Raw genomic sequence first — 17,572 nt, forward strand, 5'->3', positions numbered from 1 at the left:
AAGTACTGGAGAAAGTTGCTATATTGGTGGTTTGTGGTCTGCGCCACTTTCCACTGCTGTGGAAAAAAATATTTGATCAGAAGTATATTGGAGGTGAATATTAATTACTTTGAGATCAGTTAATGATTCAATTAGTTAATCAATAACTCAATCAGTTAATGAATTGTCTGCTGTGGAATGCATGTGCTAACGCTGCATCCATGTGGCTATAACATGGCTAATTCAGGGTGTCTCTGCATTTGGGTGCACTTGTGCTCTCTTAAGCCTGTCCATTTACAGGGAAAATACTTCCAGCACTCCATGTTTTACATAAAATGTGAAACGCAGAATCCTAAAGATAAAATCCAAGAGGCAGATCAAAACAGCCTCAGTTTCTTGGGGAACACTAAAGTTTCCAAAGCCAGTGCTGCATCATTGGAGAAGCATGGCACAGCTTAGGGATGCACGGGCTGATCGGTGCAGCTGCCATCTTCACAGTGCTGCTTCCAGGCATTAAGAAGCAGTAAGTGTGATTTTATTTCTTTTAACTTCTAAGAATGATTGGAGCTTGCTTAAACAGTGGCTCCCTCCTGCACAGATAGGTGTCCATCCTTTATTTGGCAGGGATACTGTCTCTCCGAGGCGTGTGAAAGTGCCATTCCCACGCTCTTTTCATTCCCTTCTCTCTGCCTGGAGGGCAGAGGAGAGGAAAGGAAAGGAAAGCTGGTTCTGGGAGTTACCTTCTTCATTATTCTGGATTTCCCCTCCATCCTCGCCCAGAGTCGGCTTGTTCACCCTCTGGGCTCGGTGAGAGGGAACTTGTTTGCCCATCAGATAACCCAACTCTCACAGGAATTTCATGCACCCTCAGAAGTGGAGGAAGGCTGTACTCAAAGAGACCTCTAATCTAGGACTAGACCTGAGTACATAATTTGTCCCAGCCAAAAAGCAATCACCTCAAGGAGAAGCAAAATATAAAATTTGATGGATTCTAAATGAAAGCAGTTTATTCCAGAAGTGTCATACATAGCCCTGATTGAAGCAACAAGGTTTGAGGGAGACCCTGGTTGAGTTTTAGCAGCTCATCATTAGTACTGCATCTGTCATGTTTTATGATGACTTAGTATTACAGAAATAAGGGACTAAGCTCTCAGCTGATGTAAATCTTCACTACTCACTCCAACTCAGTGAAGTTCTGCTGGTCCCTTTGGAAATCTGGAGTTTTATTTGCAGTTTTATTGTTATAAACAGTATTTTTCCTGCTTGCAGAGGCTTTGCAGTATGTATTTCAACTAATATAGACAATGTTGATAAATTATCTGAATGCAGAATCTTCTCTGCACATTAATAACATTAATTTAATCTCACCAAAGGAGGAGTACCTCACCTTGCATTGCTAATGCAATTAAAAATACTGAAGAGATCTTGGTACACTATTAGCTGTTAGCACTGCAGTTCTTCCATCAAAAATGTAGCATGATGTTTATGCTGCTGCAGAAAATTCAATTCTATTAATTCCCAAGTTACATCCTTTCCATGTGAGAATGCCCATCAATTTGTCTTTGATCATCAATTTGATGATTTCTGTTTCCTACTAATATTTATGTGCAGTGTCTTAGATCCAAGAAGTTGAACTGATCTGTTCATTTGCAAAATGACATTTGATGTGACCTCTGCTTCACTTCTGACATTATATTTTCATCCCACTTCTTCCTACAGTTCGTTGATCTGAGCCAGGATTGTAGAGCTTGATTTTCAGGGCACTCTACTTCTGAGATGAGAGGGGACAGGGACATTGCCATCACCCCTAGCTGGGAGTAAAAGGAGGAAAAACTCAGCAACATTCACAAATTTGGCCTAAAGGAGAGACCTGAACATGTAATGGTGTGCCCTGGCAGCCTGTCTTCAAATAGATCACGCCGGTCTTAAATCCAAATCCTGTGTGCCAGCATCTTTGACAAAGAAATTGAAAAGCTTTAGGCTTTAAATCTGATTTAAATTTAAACCATAATTGATTTTTTTTCTCATTTTGATTTTTATGAACAGATGGACTATAGCTAGCAGTTGCCCTTGAGGAGTCTTTAAAAATGTAGTTCTGTGAACTGTTTCCCAGAAGATTGATACAGCTGCTATTTCTTCAGCTATCTCTGAATCATCCTCAATTACTATATGTCTTTATAAAATAATTATAGGTTTTATCCAGGAACTGAGCTTGGCTCTGTACTTTTCATAAAACACTTATGCAGAGTTGGTTAGCAAAAGAGATGATTTAACCCAAGTTTTCAATTGCTTAGCTTTGAATTTTATTCTCTCATTCAATGTTTTGCTATTATGTAGAAGCTATATTTTCTTGAGCTGAAATGAAAAGGGTTTTGGCTCCTCTATCCATCTCTTTACACTTACTAATTTGTCTGTCAGAGTAAGTCACACACAGAATGAACTTTGGAGAGTTATTAGTTCAGATGAAGCTATTCAGACTCATACGAATAAATAAGTTATGATCATACCCTGCAATGTCTCTGCTTGTGCAAACGTCAGTCCACTCTTCCCCTTTCCCTCTTCATGTATAATGGGGAAATGCTTTGCAGAACAAGATCAGCTGTAGAAAAATGCAAGCTGAGAATGAACAGAATGAAAGTGCTTGGCATGAGCTGTGGATGACAAGGTGATGGAAGCTGGGGGGCAGCCATGTGAAAATGTTGTACAAAGGTGCAAACTCGGTTCACAATTTCATCTGGTGCTTGCCCCTCTGTACCTCCAGATACATCTTTGACAGTGTCCTGGGCAGTGACAGAGGGGAGGGCAGCAGGTGAAGCCTCTGACACAGTCAGATGTCCAGGGAAGACAGCTGCTCACACATTAAGGCTGGCAGGTCTCTCTCTCCCTGCAGGCGCCCTAGGACATTTGGGCTGGAAAGCATTTTGTTAAGAAAATGTTTTGTTCCCTCTGCACCTTCCATTTTTTTGCTGCCCTTAAGGACATCTTTTACTCTTGGCAGAGATTGGGCTAAAGCACCAATCTTTCTTCTGGAGAAATGTGAGGAATTTGGGAGCCATATAGCTTCCATGAGCTGTTATAGAATGGCACAGTGGGGATTGTTCTTTTTTCAAGGTGAGTTACAGATTATCAGAAGTGTTGTCAGTAAAAGAGATTTTCAGCTTAATGGAAGTTGTATCTCCATCTTTGTTTTCTGTATTATTTTGATGCACATAACCTGTAATTTACAGGCACTGTTAAGGAGGATTGCATGTGCTAATCTCTTGCCTGGAGGAATTTTCAATGTGTATCTCACTGAAACGAAGAATGGAAGGAGTCTAATCCCTAGCTTGCTTTCAGTCCATTGTGCCCAGTGGCTGCTGCTGGAATATTGCAGGGCTTCTTAATGGAAGTTGCCACTTCCATCTGGATGTGTTCAGAACAACCTCTGATTCTGGTGTTTCCAGTGTCTTCAGTCCCTCAAGTGAGTGCTCAATTGGCACATCAGTGATTTGGGCCTTCCTAAAAACCTCACAGAATTTACTTAAGTACAATGGCTTATAAGTTCATCTTGGCATAAATGATCCAGTACATTTTCCATGTTTGCTTTTTGTTTGTTTATTTGTTTTGCTCAGCTCCTCCTCCAGATAATGGCACTGCAAGGGTAGACAAACACATTTTGGGGCTGTCCTGCATCATGCTTTGGTTGCCTTGTGTGTTTATGCTGTAAACATTGCACAAGGGAAGAGAGACCTAAGGGTGAGGTGCCTTGTTCAAAATCACATAATCAGGTCCTGGACTCATTCAGCTGAAATTCAATCTCATATTCTCCTGCAATTAAATTGCAGTTTGCTGCCTCCTTTGATGCTTTGCTTTGATGCCTGCAGTTCTCTTACTCTTCAGGGACTACAGGTGTTCATAACACTACCTTTGTTCATTAATATTTTCTTTTAAATAAAGGGGAGATAGATTGCTTCAGAGATGCAGCTGATCACAAGATATGAAATGTAACTCGAGCACCTTTAGAAAGAAATATGTGATGTTGAAAACTTGGCATTTTTCAAGACAAATATATTGAATCAATTCTGCTCTTGAGACTGCAATTGAGACAGAGGCACATCTCCCTCTGTACCTGCTTAGAATTCACTTCGTGTCAGTGGGGAATGAAAATAAGTTATATGCAGGGACTCAAACCATTGATTGGTAGGTGTTAAAAGAGCCCAGGCCTTCCATTTTAAGTTTGATCAGAATGTGCCTGTGTCATGTAAGCAGGCAGGAGTACTCATACTACTCAATATTTTTTACAGCTGCTATTCTGCAGGAGTAAAGTACACTGATCTCAGGGTAGGGGATATGTGCACTGAGGCACCCTCTGTTTTACTGACACCCTAAAATCTCACTGGTGGACAGCAAAGTTTTGTTAAGCAGGATGCCAATATGAAAACCTAAAAAATTTCCAGTACTCTTTTTCTTATTTTCACAAGCCAAAGGTTTCATTTAGAGGAAAATCACATTTGCTGAATCCTCCAAATATTTGAATACATTAACAATTTTCTCTTAATGTCCAGTGTTAATTGCAAAAAATTAAAAATTGTATAAGGGAAAGATGGCACTTACTGATATTAGGAGAACATGATATATTTTGAGTTGGGGTTTTCCTCCTCTCAGAACCCCTACCCTGGTCATGTCAGGCTGACCACAGGATATATTTACATAAATAATTCCACCAATTCCAGTGGAAATTCTGGAAATGTCTATTTATTGGCAATTATTTCCTTACAAAACAAAATTTTCATCTGAGTCTGCCCTACAGTGTCTTATTTCAATGTTATAATGCATTTAGGTCCGTTGAAATGCCTGCACAAAATGTGAGTAGCAAAGGGAAAGCCAGGAACTCTTCAAGTGTTTTTTGACAGCTGGGGCAAACAGCAGGGAAACACGTGGTACTCTGTGGGGCTGGGAACTTTCAGCAGAAGTTAGCACCAAAATATATTTTTTTACAAACTGTTTTGTTTTTAGATGACAATCTGAAGTGAAATCTGCTGTTCAGAAAAATATGCAGTATGTTTCCTTTCAAGGGCTGCTCATTTACTGTATGACTGGCACGTGCTGTGCAACAAAATTCATTGCCATAAAGCAGTAAGAAATCAGAAAATAAGAAAAGAAAGTATCAATACCCACCAGCTGCTTCTATCTAATTCAGGTGCCACATCCCTTTGCAAAAGTAATCTGTGACACTTTTCTAATTGAATTACTTACTCCAAGATCCTGTATGTGGTATTCTTGGAGACTTCATTGTTGTAGGGTTGTTGTGGGTTTTTTTCTCCCCAGCCTGCTGATATATGGACTTTTGTGTGTAGTTTCTGATTGCATTTACTCCATTAACTCCCACTCTGTCTTTTAGATCTGGGTTTCCTGTTTTCTGTGTTTATTTTTATACAATTTCCTTCTCTGCTTTATTCTCTCCTCTTCCACAACAATTTGCCTATTACACCTTCATGAACTTTTTCAGTGTTTTCTGGATTGGCTGAGTTTTTTTCTGTTTCTCCTTGATTTAACTTCCTCCACTGAGTCTTGCTTTTGCTTTAACATTTCTGTATACAGGAAGGCTCTTCTTGTTGAGCTGGGTCTGGTAGAGAGTTAAATAGGAAAACAAGCCAAGAGGCACAGAAGGGAATTTCTCCAGGTCTGTGTCTCAATACATCTCTCTCACACTCGAGTACAATGCAGCACTGGCTGCAAACAGGCTGTTCCATTACCACTCTCCTCATGTAAAGGAAGACAGCGTGGACAAGGATCAATAAATAGCAAATGTCAGAATGAGGAAACTGCTCAGCATTTCCTGAGGAAGAGGCTGTGCTTTGGGCACAGTGGGTTCTCAAGGACACTGTTAAATTTGCACTCCATGAGAGGGAGCAGAATCCCACAGCAGGTGTAGCAGGAGATAGATAAAATAGATATATATTATATATATATAGATAGATACAGATATATATGAATGAATATATCAGGTATAGCCAGTGCCATCCACTACAACTGCTTCATTATGGCTGCTAGAGGTACAACATGTACATACATTGTATGTATATAGAACACAGCTAAATATACTACTGTTTTCTGGGAAAAGGGCCATCAGTGGTTTTTGAACAGTTTCTTAGTAAATGCAGAAAATCTGGTGGCTTCTGCAATGCCTTCTTCCCCCCAGCTCTTTGCTATTCCTTCTTGTTCCTCTTCCAGTCCAAGCATGCTGACCTTCAGAGGTTAACTGTGCTGTGCAGAGACCAAGAAATCCCTTCCTAAAGACCTAAAGAATCCTGAAGATTCTTAATTCTTTAGATCCAAGAAAATGGGAGAGAGCTGCGAAAGGAAGAAATGCAAACTGAGACACTCCTACACCAGTCATACAGGAATGGGAATGATGGGTGGTACCAGCAGGAAGGCAGTCAAAGGTTCTGATGTCCTGAGCTCTCATGCCCTTTACCTTTTTCCTCTCCTCAGCTCTCTCACTAAATCCAGCCTTGTGGCTAAGCTTACATAATTATTAGGGTTTTTTTTAAGTGAATGCATCAGATCTTTTCCCAATTCAGATCATCTCCCTGGTTTCTTATTCTCCATAGCATATATCTGTGCATTCACTGAAGGAGACTTGCATTGTTCTCAGAGTCTCCTTTTGATTTAGTCATAAATAATACATTTTGTGTGAAGCTGGAATCATCCTTGCTTTCAGGCAGGGATAATTTGTAACTTGCTGCACCTGAAGGGGGATTGAAGGGCATGGCTGCCATCGTTTTACCAATGTTATGACCCAGGCTGGAATAACAGTGTTTGGTGCAAGAGTGAATTAGGCACATGAGCACAGTAGGAAGGATGGAAGGAAAAATGCAGTATCCATGCAAGGAAAGTGTAGCAGGATTTGGCTTAGAAGAAGAACAGGGAACTGTTAAAGGAGGTGCAAAGAAATCCCAAAGAGTCAAAGTAGCAATTCTTGAGTTGGATATTAAATAAAATAAAATATCCGTAAATATCTATCCACAATAATTTTGGATAAAGTGGATGTTGTCTGAAAAGGTTCTGAGAGGCCAAAAAAAAAGATGGGTTTATGGAAATCAAAATGAAGAAATATATGTCACACAGTCATCTCCTTGTATAATAATCTGCACAGGCTCAGATAATTTTGTATCCATGTAATTTTTTTCGGGTTTACTAGAAAGATATCAACTATTTGCTTGACCTTTGGTTTTAATTCTAATCCCAAAATTACATAAGAAATGTTGCTTTAGGCTACCTTCTCCTATGGAGGAGAAGTCTCTTTGAAGAATTTAATTTTTTAAAGTGGAAGTCTTATTTTAATGCATCTCTGGCCAAAATAAAAATCCCGCCCTGGCATTCTTCAGTGGAAATGGGGGCTGGCCAGCAAAGAGCAGTTAAACTTTGACATCCACATCACCTAGTAAACACTGAAATAAAGCATTTTATAAAAAACATGCTGAAACACAGAAGGAAAAGGGCTTTTTAGGCTGGACCACATTATTGAACACAGTGTCTCACATTTAGCTTCTGCTGAGCTATTTGGCCACGGCTTCAGTCATTTATCGAGGTAAAGTGAAAAACTGTGCGCTGAAATCAATAACATTAATAGCGTTTGCAAACAGAAATTCTCAGCCAGCAGTTTAAGTTAATTTAGTGTATCTGTGCATTTGAAATTATTACCAGTTCCATTAGATTTGTAATTTAGGGAAACACTGAGTAAGCAACGAGCTCTCATCCTGTCCTTGTTCTGGTGAGCACGGAGGGCTCGGGAGGTGCCTGGCACACACTCCCCAAAAACTGATTTGTATGCACTGGGGATGGGCATTCTGGAGAGATCAACTGATCATCCCCAGCCCATCCACAGGCTTTCTATACCAAACCAAATCATCCAGCTCTTGCCTCAGTGTGTCACCTCTAACGTGAATGTGGCATTTTATGGCATTGCAAAGATGATGTAAAGCCCTCATATTACAAATAGTGTCACAGATTGGCCCGAAGTGCAGATGATTGCAGTAAGCCAACTTAGTAAGTTGCATAAAATCTGAAGGAAAATCAGGTGTTTCCATGGCAAGATCAAATATATTTAGCCCATTCTACTAGAAAGACTGCAGAAGGACAATAATTTAAATACTTATTTCTGCTCCTTTTGAAAAGTTTTACCAGCTAGATCATTTTAAAGACAAAAAATAAAAATAATAACTTGATAGTATTTAATCTTAAATATAATCTGAAGACTTTGAAGACTGTAGAATGTTTTCTCACTATAAAAACACTCAGCTATTCTAGAGCTGGTTTCCAATTTTCCAGCTGCTTTGATTCCAAACAAAACCATCCAAATCTTTTTTCTTTGTACAGTGAATTCAACCTCATTTAAATTTGATTGTAGCTCTGTGCTAAAATGTAACGGAACGTTAATTCTCTTAAAATCGGAGGCTTTTTTTTTAAAAGAAACTGACTTCTTTGAGTAATCATGTTTGATGGAAGAAATCTAGAGGGTATAAAATGAGAAGGTCATTATCATGATGTTCCATCCGAACACCTATGGCAAAGCACTTCTGGTTCTACTTACAAGTTCTGCTGGGAGCATTTCAATTTTCTGGCTCATTGTCAGGTGAAGTTAACAGCTTTTAAGGGCAGATAAGTCATATCTGAGTTTGAACTATCTGTGAAATGGAAACATCCCAGAAATTAGGCAGGATTTTGTTTGCTTTTTTGTTTCACTCTCCCACAGCTAAATATGAACATTTAGAACTAAACTCGCAGCTGGGTAGACAGTTTTAGATGTATAATTTCAATGTTTGGGTGTTTTGTTTTTTCTTTTTTTAAATAATAACTGGAAGTAATTCCCATGTATACATTCACAGACTAGTTATGAAGGATGTGTTTAGCTTTAGGTTAATCTTGGGGTTTTGCAGTACTAAGTACAGATGCTTCCTCACCGTGATGCAAAGGGAGGAGTGTTTAATATGAAGAAACAGTCTGAGATGTATCCCTTTAGCAGGATAAACCATGCTACCATTTGCTAACAGCTTGCAAGAATAGAATTTCAGCCTGGCTCTGCCAGTCTGAGTTGGAAGATCCTACTTTTGTCCTGGAAGGACACCTCAGGGTCCTCTACACTTGGGACAAAGGGAGATGTAATATTTTCCCTCTTGCTGGCTGCGTGTAAAATGATCTCCAGAAATTAGATTCTTCCATTGCCACCTATCCTGTGATTCCACGAAAACAAAACAGAAAAGGAGTCACAACTGAAAATGGTTATTGACTTTTAGAAGGCAAAAATCCCACCCCAAATGACATCATTTTCATGGGCAGTAAACCTGCATTTGGTTTCCTATGAATTTAGACCTGTCTTATAGGGAAGAGACGTGTACTTTGGGCAGGGGGATTTTTTAAAGCTATGTATTTTTTATTTGGTATTATAAGTGCCTTGATTGATATGTAAATAATCTAAATGGTTCAGAAAAGTCCAAAGAGCATAAGTGCTAGAAATGAGAGCAAAATTACAGTGCAAAATTTGGTGTAATCATAAATAAAGGAAAAATAAACCTTTTAAAGCAAAACTGAAATGAAATAGTATGCTGAAATGGCATAGAATTATCCAATTTTGTATTTAAGCACTGTCATAGAAAATTCATCCTTCATGAACAATCACTTTAGGTATCAGGATGTAAGAATCGTGTTAGAGGGCAGTCAAGCAAGGAGTCTGAAGGGAAAACAGAATCTACTTCTAGTGGCCCCACTGGATTTAGGCAATTGTTCAATGGGACAACAATTCCAAAGATGACAGGAGCTTTGATTATGATGATACCAGATTCTCACTCAAGTTTCAATGACTGCAAGTACACCACTGACATAGTTTGGTTTCTTCTCAGTAACAGGATTTTTTACTTACACTGGAAAACAAGAACACTGGATGTACCCAGTGCGAGACTTTGAGAGAGATGTTGAGTGTGTTACAGGATGTGGTATCAGACTGAATTAAAACTTCTTTAGAAGGTGTTGAAAACAGGCCACCATTGTTGAAATCAGACCACCCACACAAGGACAGTGACATATGAGGTTTGATTTCTAGTGTTGGCAAAGGGAGCTTAACAGCTTTCCCTCCTCAAAAGTTAGCATTTTCTCATACTTTCCTATTCTATAGGAATGTGTAGATGTAGGTGTCAGCTTGATGTTTACTGTTAAAGAAACTGGTATTAGACAGGATCTCCTGGAGCTAGGCAAGTTCAAACTGAAGTGACTAAAGTGAAGAATTACCCTAGGTGGCAAGGGAACTCTGTTCTTTTATTGCAGAATAGATTTTATTTCAGGGTGTTACTGATAAGTATTTATACTTCACAGCCTGACAATAAAGAAGCAGGCATGAACTTATTGGAATGAGAATAGATGAAATGCAATAAGAAAAGGTGAGCTTTAATGGAGAGATGGAGAAGATCAACCATGTAAACACTGCAATTAGTCTTTCATGTACCAATCTGCTTCCTCCCCAGAGTTTCATCTCCAAATTGTTCACCTTTACAAAAAGATTTTATTCGTACTATTATTATTATTATTATATTTGACATTAGGGTATCAAAAATAATGCCTTTTTATTTTTTTCGTCCTAGGGGAACAAGATCTAACCTTAAGGCACAAATGACAGTGAACTTGGTGTAAGCTTCATCCAAAGACCACAACAACAGGCAGAATTGCCTCTGTCATGTCTTTAGTATTACTGAAGTGTTTAAGGCCAAAATTACTACTTAGGGCTATGCTTTTTTTCATTTTTTTAGAGGATTTTCTTAGTGTTTGATTTGGGAAAATGTTAATACCTTTACTATCATCCCAAGAGTTTATTCTGTATTTGATTCAATGCATTTCAGGACTCATTGGTTGGGAAAAATTATACTGACCTTGATGAATATCAGCTTCACAAAACCTTCAGCTTTTGCATCTGGTCCTGGTTAGTTCCACAGTTTGATTTTCAAACAAGCAAACAAAATATCCTACATATTCTCACAACTGATCTGAGCTTTATATAGAAAAGTCCATGAACATTTTTAGGAACTCTCAGTTTGTAAGGAGTACAGATAAATTTTATCTGGTGTGGTTTAACTTCAAATATGATCACTTGATACATTGGAATGGAAAAATCTAAACACAACCACTTCTGTAGGCATGCCAGCACAAACACATCCTTCATTATTCCTTGTCAGTTGGAGCTTAAAATTAGAAAATTTCAAGCCAATAAATGAAAGCTCAGAATCTTTACACATTTATGCCAAATCTGTTCTGTTTGTGCTACTACAAGATTAAAAAGGCTAGATAGAAGTGTTTCTGCAGTGTGCTTGAGCTGACCCAGAGGCAGCAAACTGGCAGCTCATGCCCTTTTAAGAGACCTCAAAATTAAAGATTGTTTTAGTCTCTTATGTGTCTCTTGAAAGGGTTGGGAACTGTGAGTTAGGATGTGTGTTACACCCTAGCACAAACTGAGGACAGGTTACTGAGTTCATTAATACACCTTGCCTTTACTAAAATCAGCCTTTGTCCAGGTCAGCTGAAAAGGCAAACAAGGCAGGAATTTAATGCAATACATAACCTGAGTCTATTGTAGCAGCTCTGAGGGGCAGCAAACCTAAGGCACAGGACGTGCAGACCTTTCTCTCTGCAGCGCACAAGCTCTGAACAGTGCCGTGCTCAGCAGTGCAGATGTAACAGTGGGCCTAGAAAGAAATACAAAAGACTATAGCTAGATAAAAACCACTCTATAAAAGATACTCTATGCTCTTTTTCAAATTAGTATATACATTTGCTACTTTTTTTTTTAATGGGCTAAACAATAAAAAAAAAATAATTTCCCCATCATGGGAAAAATAGACTTAAAAGAAATGAGTCTGTGCATTTAGGAAAGAGCTTACATCAGTTTCTTATTTTACTGCTTTTTTAGGTTCTCCAGGCTTCCTTTCAACAGTGTTTCTGCTTTGATGTCTTGCTCTCTACCCAGATTGCCAGAAGGCTTTCTGTTGCAAATGCAGGTGTTTTCAACTGTTAGATACAGTTGTGTTGTATTATTCATCACCTCGATATAAAAATGTATTAGTGGGACACTTATTTTACACAGAGGACAAAACAGGGATAATTGGAAAGATGGCAGACTGTATATAGAGGAAGATGTTGCTTAGTGAGACATGTTTGGCAGTGGAGGAGACAGGTTTGCATCTGCCTTGCTGCTGTTTCATGTATCAGTCCTTGAACCTTTAAAGCACAGCTTTTCTAACAGGCTGCCTTGCCCATCAGGCTGGCATCTCAAACTAATTAAACATGGCTTTTGAGAAATACAGCTCTATTCACAGAGAGCACCTAGAAATCATCATGGTATGTCAGGGTTATTTGTTACATGCTGGTGCTTTTTCCTGGTTTTTGTTGTTTTAGTGCTTGGTAAAGACCTGTGTGTGTGAGGCCAGGACTTCCTTGAGCTGCTGGGAATTACCAGAGATGCCAGTGAATGATGTGCATGTCAAGGGCAGTCTCGAGGCTTGTTACACAGTAAAATGAACACCTCAGTCCTGCTCCTGACAAGGATTTCTCTGTAACACTTGCCCTGTCATTCAGAGATAGCTCTGTGTGCCAAACAAAGCAGAGGGACATCCAGAGAAGGCTGGCGAGTCGTGACCCTGCTCAGAGTTAGAGAAGTGCAGTAACCCTGCTCATAACATTGTCAGCTGCAGAGGATTGGTACTCACCTTTCACTCCTCTCAGCTTCTTCAGAAATGGAGGCAGAATTTCTCACTCATTGCTGGTGAGAAAGAACCAAAGTTTTTTTTTTTTTATTATGGACAGTGAAACCATATAAAACATATTTACCAGAGATGGTAAAGGGATGAAGGAGAATAAGGTGGGGAAGGATGAGGAAAAAGGCTGGGGGCATAAGTAAACCATTCAAAAGCGGATAAAATGCCAGAAAATTGTTTTCCCTTTCTTCCCATAAAATATTCCTTATCTTTCTTCTCCTCTGCCAGCTTTCCCTGGATGGACATTATGCTTGGTGCATGTCCATCTTTCAGGGCACCCTGGCAGTCTCTCATTTTGAGCACCTGGTAGCTCTGTATGCTTTGTATCTGTGAATCCAAACATGATCTTGGGCTGTTCAATGGGCAGTAAAGCACTTTCATGTTTTGTATCACTCCAAAGTTCAGAGGCATCTTTTTGATGTGCGTGCATTTGCTCATCTACCAACCTTTACACTTGCGGCTTTTTGAAAATAGATATTCTAATCATCAGTCCTGAGAACTTTTGTGTCTGAACACAGGGAGCTCTTCTTTTGTCTTTCATCTCTTCCGAAGAAGCCTCAGTGCTTAAAAAGCAGGCAGCTTAGCACCAGGAGCTGGGAATCTCTCCTCAGCCGCCTCCTCATGCTAATAGCACTGCCAGGTGGTGGTGAAGCTGTTGTTTCACAGCTCCAGGTTGTGCCTGACTGCAACGGAGGGGGATCTGTCAAATCCAAAGCAGCACAACATTTTATTTGTATGGATAGGAGAGAATTCTTCCTTAAAAGCAGATCTTGTTTGGACTTCTGGAACAGGTTTAAATTCTGGTTTCTGGATTTAAAATAGCCTCTGACAGCTCATGAGAATGAGGAACATGGTAACGTTTGTGTTGCCAGCTAAGCATGCCATCTTCTGTTGACTCTGCTGGCTTCCTGGCCCTGGCCATGATCTTTGGTAGTGCATCCAACCCTAGAGTTAAGTTGAGTGAAAAAGTATCTCCTTCAATCTGTTTCTAATTTTCTAAGTTATAATAGTCTCCTTGCTTTTTATGCTATAAACCCAAAATGAGGGTTCTTTTTATGGTCTACTCTACCATTTCGCGTACCTCTAAACTCCCCATCTCTATTTTCTTAGATGAAGCTTTTCTTTCTTTTTTTTTTTTTTTTTACTCTCTGCTCAGATGAGCATCTTTCCAGAGCCTTAATCATTCTCATCTTTCCTTTTAATTGTACAGTCCTTGTGATGGGATAACCTGTACTGTAACCTTCTTCCAGATGAGTTCACACATCAGGCCGAAGAGCAGTGTTGCAATTTGGGTATGGCTTAGCAGGTCAGAGCTTCACATCTTTGTCACTAAGATGCCCCTCACTATCTAAGCCTTTCCAAGGTACAGTGAGTGCCACATTTAACTCTTTGATTGATTCTTTATTTCCCAACACCTGTTTTGGGAGAAAAGATGACTTCAGTTAACTTTTAAGTTGTCTTTAAATATCTCCCCCATATGCAGTACAAACGTTACCTACAATAGAAGTTGTGAGATACTAGGGTCCAGACTGGCATTATTCAAAACAAATAGAGTTAGTATTTTTCATTAATCCTTATTTTTCACTATTTTTTTTTCTCAGGTCATGTTTCTTCCATGCAGCCAGTAACTGTTTCTATAAGCTTATAATCTGACGCGGGATTTACATGGTTTAAAAGGGCTTTACTTCTGCTGTGGCTGTAGTGCTGGAGCAGAGCTGGTCTTGTTGTGCTGAAAGGATGGGGTGGCCTGTACCTAAACCCATCCGTGTAGCAAAAGTTAGGTTCCTCAGGGCGCTGGGACTGTGCTTTGCTCCAGCCAGCCTCAGCTTCCCACCATGGTTTTCCCAGGAGAGCTGCCTGCGCTCTCAGGCGTGCCAGGGCCAGCAGGGGCGGCTGCGACCACCAGATCCCAAAAGCTCTCACCACCGCAAGGCATCCGCCCGCTGTTGGCAAACCGAAACCACGGATTCTGCCTTAACGGCCGCGGTAAGCTCTTACTGACAGCCCCCAGGCCGTGCTTCCCCGACCATTTTGGGCTGAGTTGCTGCAGTTCATACATTTTGGCGGTGGGCCGGGCTGAGAGGAGCCTGCGCGCCGGCTGCGCTTTCCTCGCACCTCTCCACGCCCGGGTCAGCCGAGAGGCGCCCGGCCAGCGCCCGACTCATGGCTCGGTCTCTGCCGATGCCAGGGCTCGCCGTGCCGAGCCGAGCCGAGCGCAGCCCGTGCCCGTTCCCCGCGGCGGCGCGGCTGACGGGGCAGGGGCGGGCCCGGCGCGGAGGGCGGCTCGGCTCGGGGCGGCAGCGGGTCCCGCCTCGCCCGGGCGATGCCTGAGCGCGGCGGCGGCAGCGTGGGGGCGGGCGGGTAGCGGCAGCGGGGACGCGGCGCTGCTGCCCTGCCTTTCCCTGCCCGCCGCTGGCCCTTCCCCCGCCCCTCCCCGCTCCGGTGCGCGACTCAGCCGCCGCTCCGGGCAGGGAGGAAGGGCTGGGAGCCGCCTCCCGCTGCCCCCGGCCGCCCCCTCCCCATGCAGCCCGGCCCGCCGCTGGGAGCCCTCCCCGGGGGGATGTTTCTGCGGCCGCTGCCGGGATAACCGGCGCGCCGCCCGCCCCCGCCCCGGACGGAGGATGCTGCCCGCGCCGTGGCGGGTTCCGACTCGGGCAGCAGCGGCCGCGTCCGCCTCCTCGGCTCCGGGCAGCGTCGCCGGGGAGAGATGAGTTCGCGGCACCAGGCGGACTGGATCCCTTACAGGTACGGGGAGACCCCGGCGGGTGGGGCGGAGGCACCGGGGCTGCCCCTGGGCAGGAGCCGCTGCCCCTCGGGGGGTCCCCGCCGGAGCCCGCGGCTCGGTGCTTGGTCGCAGAGCCAGGGCGGCCGGACCCTTCCGGGGCGCGGCGGGGCGGCGGTGGGTCCCGCCGCGGGGAGCGGATCGCGGGCCGGCCCGGGCGGGTGCTCCCCGGAGGGGCACCCGGTCCCGCCTCCCAACTTCGGGCCGGTGCCGCTGCGCGAAGTTCGGGGTCCGCTCTCGGGGCGAACTGTCAGCCCCTCGGGGAGCGGGCGGAGCGCGGAGCTGTCCTGCCCTGCGGCCCCGGCGGGCGGGCGGGCGGGCGGAGCGCTGCGCCCTCGGTGCCGGCTGCCGCCCTCGGGCTCGGCCGCGCTGCCCCCGCCGGCGGCGGCTCCGGGAGCGCGGCTGCGGGCGGGCGATGCGCGGGGCGGCCGCGGCCGGCGGTACCGCCATGGCGGGGAGCGGGATCGCCATGGCAGCGCCCGGCCCGCCGCTGCCATTGGCTCCGCCGTTGCCATAAGCTACGGGAGCTGCGGCGCGGCGGCGGCCCGGGAGCCCCGTGCGTCAGCGGAGCGGCCCCGGTGCGCGGAGCCCCCGGAGCCCCTGCACCGCCAGCACCCCAGTCCGGCCGGGGAGCGGGAGCAGCCGCGGCTGGAACGAGGGAATAGTTGGTGTCAGTCTTGCCGGACCGAGGGGAAACCGAGCCAAGTATTTCCCTGCGAGCGGGATGGGCTGTTCTAGTAATAGACCCCTTTCCGAGCCTGCTATTCAGCGTACATTAACATTATGGGTTAGTTTGTTTGTTTTTATTTTTAGTTTTCGTTAAAGTGTCTTTTTCAATCTGAATTTTTACAGACGGAAATCACGCGGGGTTTAACAAGGCACTCTGAAAACGATAGAAAGCATGTTTGTTTCATTTGTTTGGTTGTAAGTGAAACAAGGTAGATACAGTAACGTAGGAAACGAGGACACAGGCTTATGGTGCGCCAGGGAAGATTTAGGTTGGACACGAGGAAAAAGTTCTTCACTAAAAGGATGATTGGGTATTGGAATGAGCTGCCCGGGGCGGGGGTGGTGGAATCACCGTCCCTGGAGGTGTTTAAGGAACGACTGGATGTGGCACTCAGTGCCGTGGTCTGGTTAACACGATAGTATTCAGTCATAGGTTGGACTCGATGATTTCAGCGGTCTTTTCCAACCTAGTTGATTCTGCGATAAACCTTTTATTTTTGTTGTCGGTAGAGACTTGTGAAATTAAAAATATGCAGAGTACATTTTTAAAGACAGCTGCTTAAGCAGGTTGGTTTAATTTGCCACATACTCAATGACAGTGTTTGTAGCAGAGGTATGCCTGCTACAACAAATGCAACGTGAGCACAAATGCATTACTCCTTAATACAGAGGAAAAAAAACCCCCAGGATAGCTGCACAAGTGAAAATCTGCTATTTTGGTATGTGCACATCATAGTTCAAATCAGTAGAAGAATTAGAAAGAAAGAAACGTGATTACAATGAATCTGAGAATATTGCCACTCTCTCAGCAATAGCACTTTCAGCCCATGCGTTTTGAAAAGATGTAAGGAATTGGCAATAAGGCTTCAAAAATGACTAGTGGATGCATTCTGATGCAATTTGAAGCCTTGTAATGAGGACAGAAATACCAGAGGAACAGCTGTTCATGGCTCATCCCAGCAGCAGTGGAAGAGTTTTTCTGTTCTCTCACTGTACACAAGGCTCTGCAGAGGCCAATGCCAAAACTTTGCTGAGGGGTTTCATAGCAGTGGCCCCAAAGAAGGAAATAAAACATCCCTATTTCTGCTCAGTGCAGCACAAACAAGGGGAGGCAAAGCAGCAAATCTCAGATAAATACAGATTTAATGATACTCATATCTTTTCTAATATAATGTTATTCTTGAATGTTAATGATGTGTTTATGGTCAGAAACTGCTGAAGACTGCTTAAAACCAAATGGCAACCAAACCACGGTTCAGCTCTGAAGTGTCTTTATTTAGGCTTCTAGCAGTGTTCTCTCAAG

The 17,572-nt window shown here is 43.2% G+C and overlaps 1 protein-coding gene across 9 annotated transcripts in view; it reads left to right on the forward strand.

The window, feature by feature from the left end:
* The window catches only part of TUB (TUB bipartite transcription factor), a 137,092-nt gene that overhangs the window by 53,669 nt on the left and 65,851 nt on the right, over window positions 1-17,572 (forward strand). Inside the window, exon 1 of one of the 9 annotated variants that reach the window (XM_074543402.1) lies at window positions 14,679-14,744. The exons of 7 other annotated variants lie outside the window; for them this stretch is intronic. Coding sequence is in view for 1 of the 2 variants with exons in the window: in XM_005486630.4 (XP_005486687.1) it covers window positions 15,466-15,503 (38 nt within the window). In the remaining variant the exon portion in view is untranslated. Of the gene's footprint in view, window positions 1-14,678; window positions 14,745-15,026; window positions 15,504-17,572 lie in introns of those variants that run through there. One more of the 9 variants, XM_005486630.4, reaches the window with a different exon arrangement.

This window comes from Zonotrichia albicollis, chromosome 6 (genome assembly GCF_047830755.1).
Source record: "Zonotrichia albicollis isolate bZonAlb1 chromosome 6, bZonAlb1.hap1, whole genome shotgun sequence".
NCBI classification, from domain to species: domain Eukaryota; kingdom Metazoa; phylum Chordata; class Aves; order Passeriformes; family Passerellidae; genus Zonotrichia; species Zonotrichia albicollis.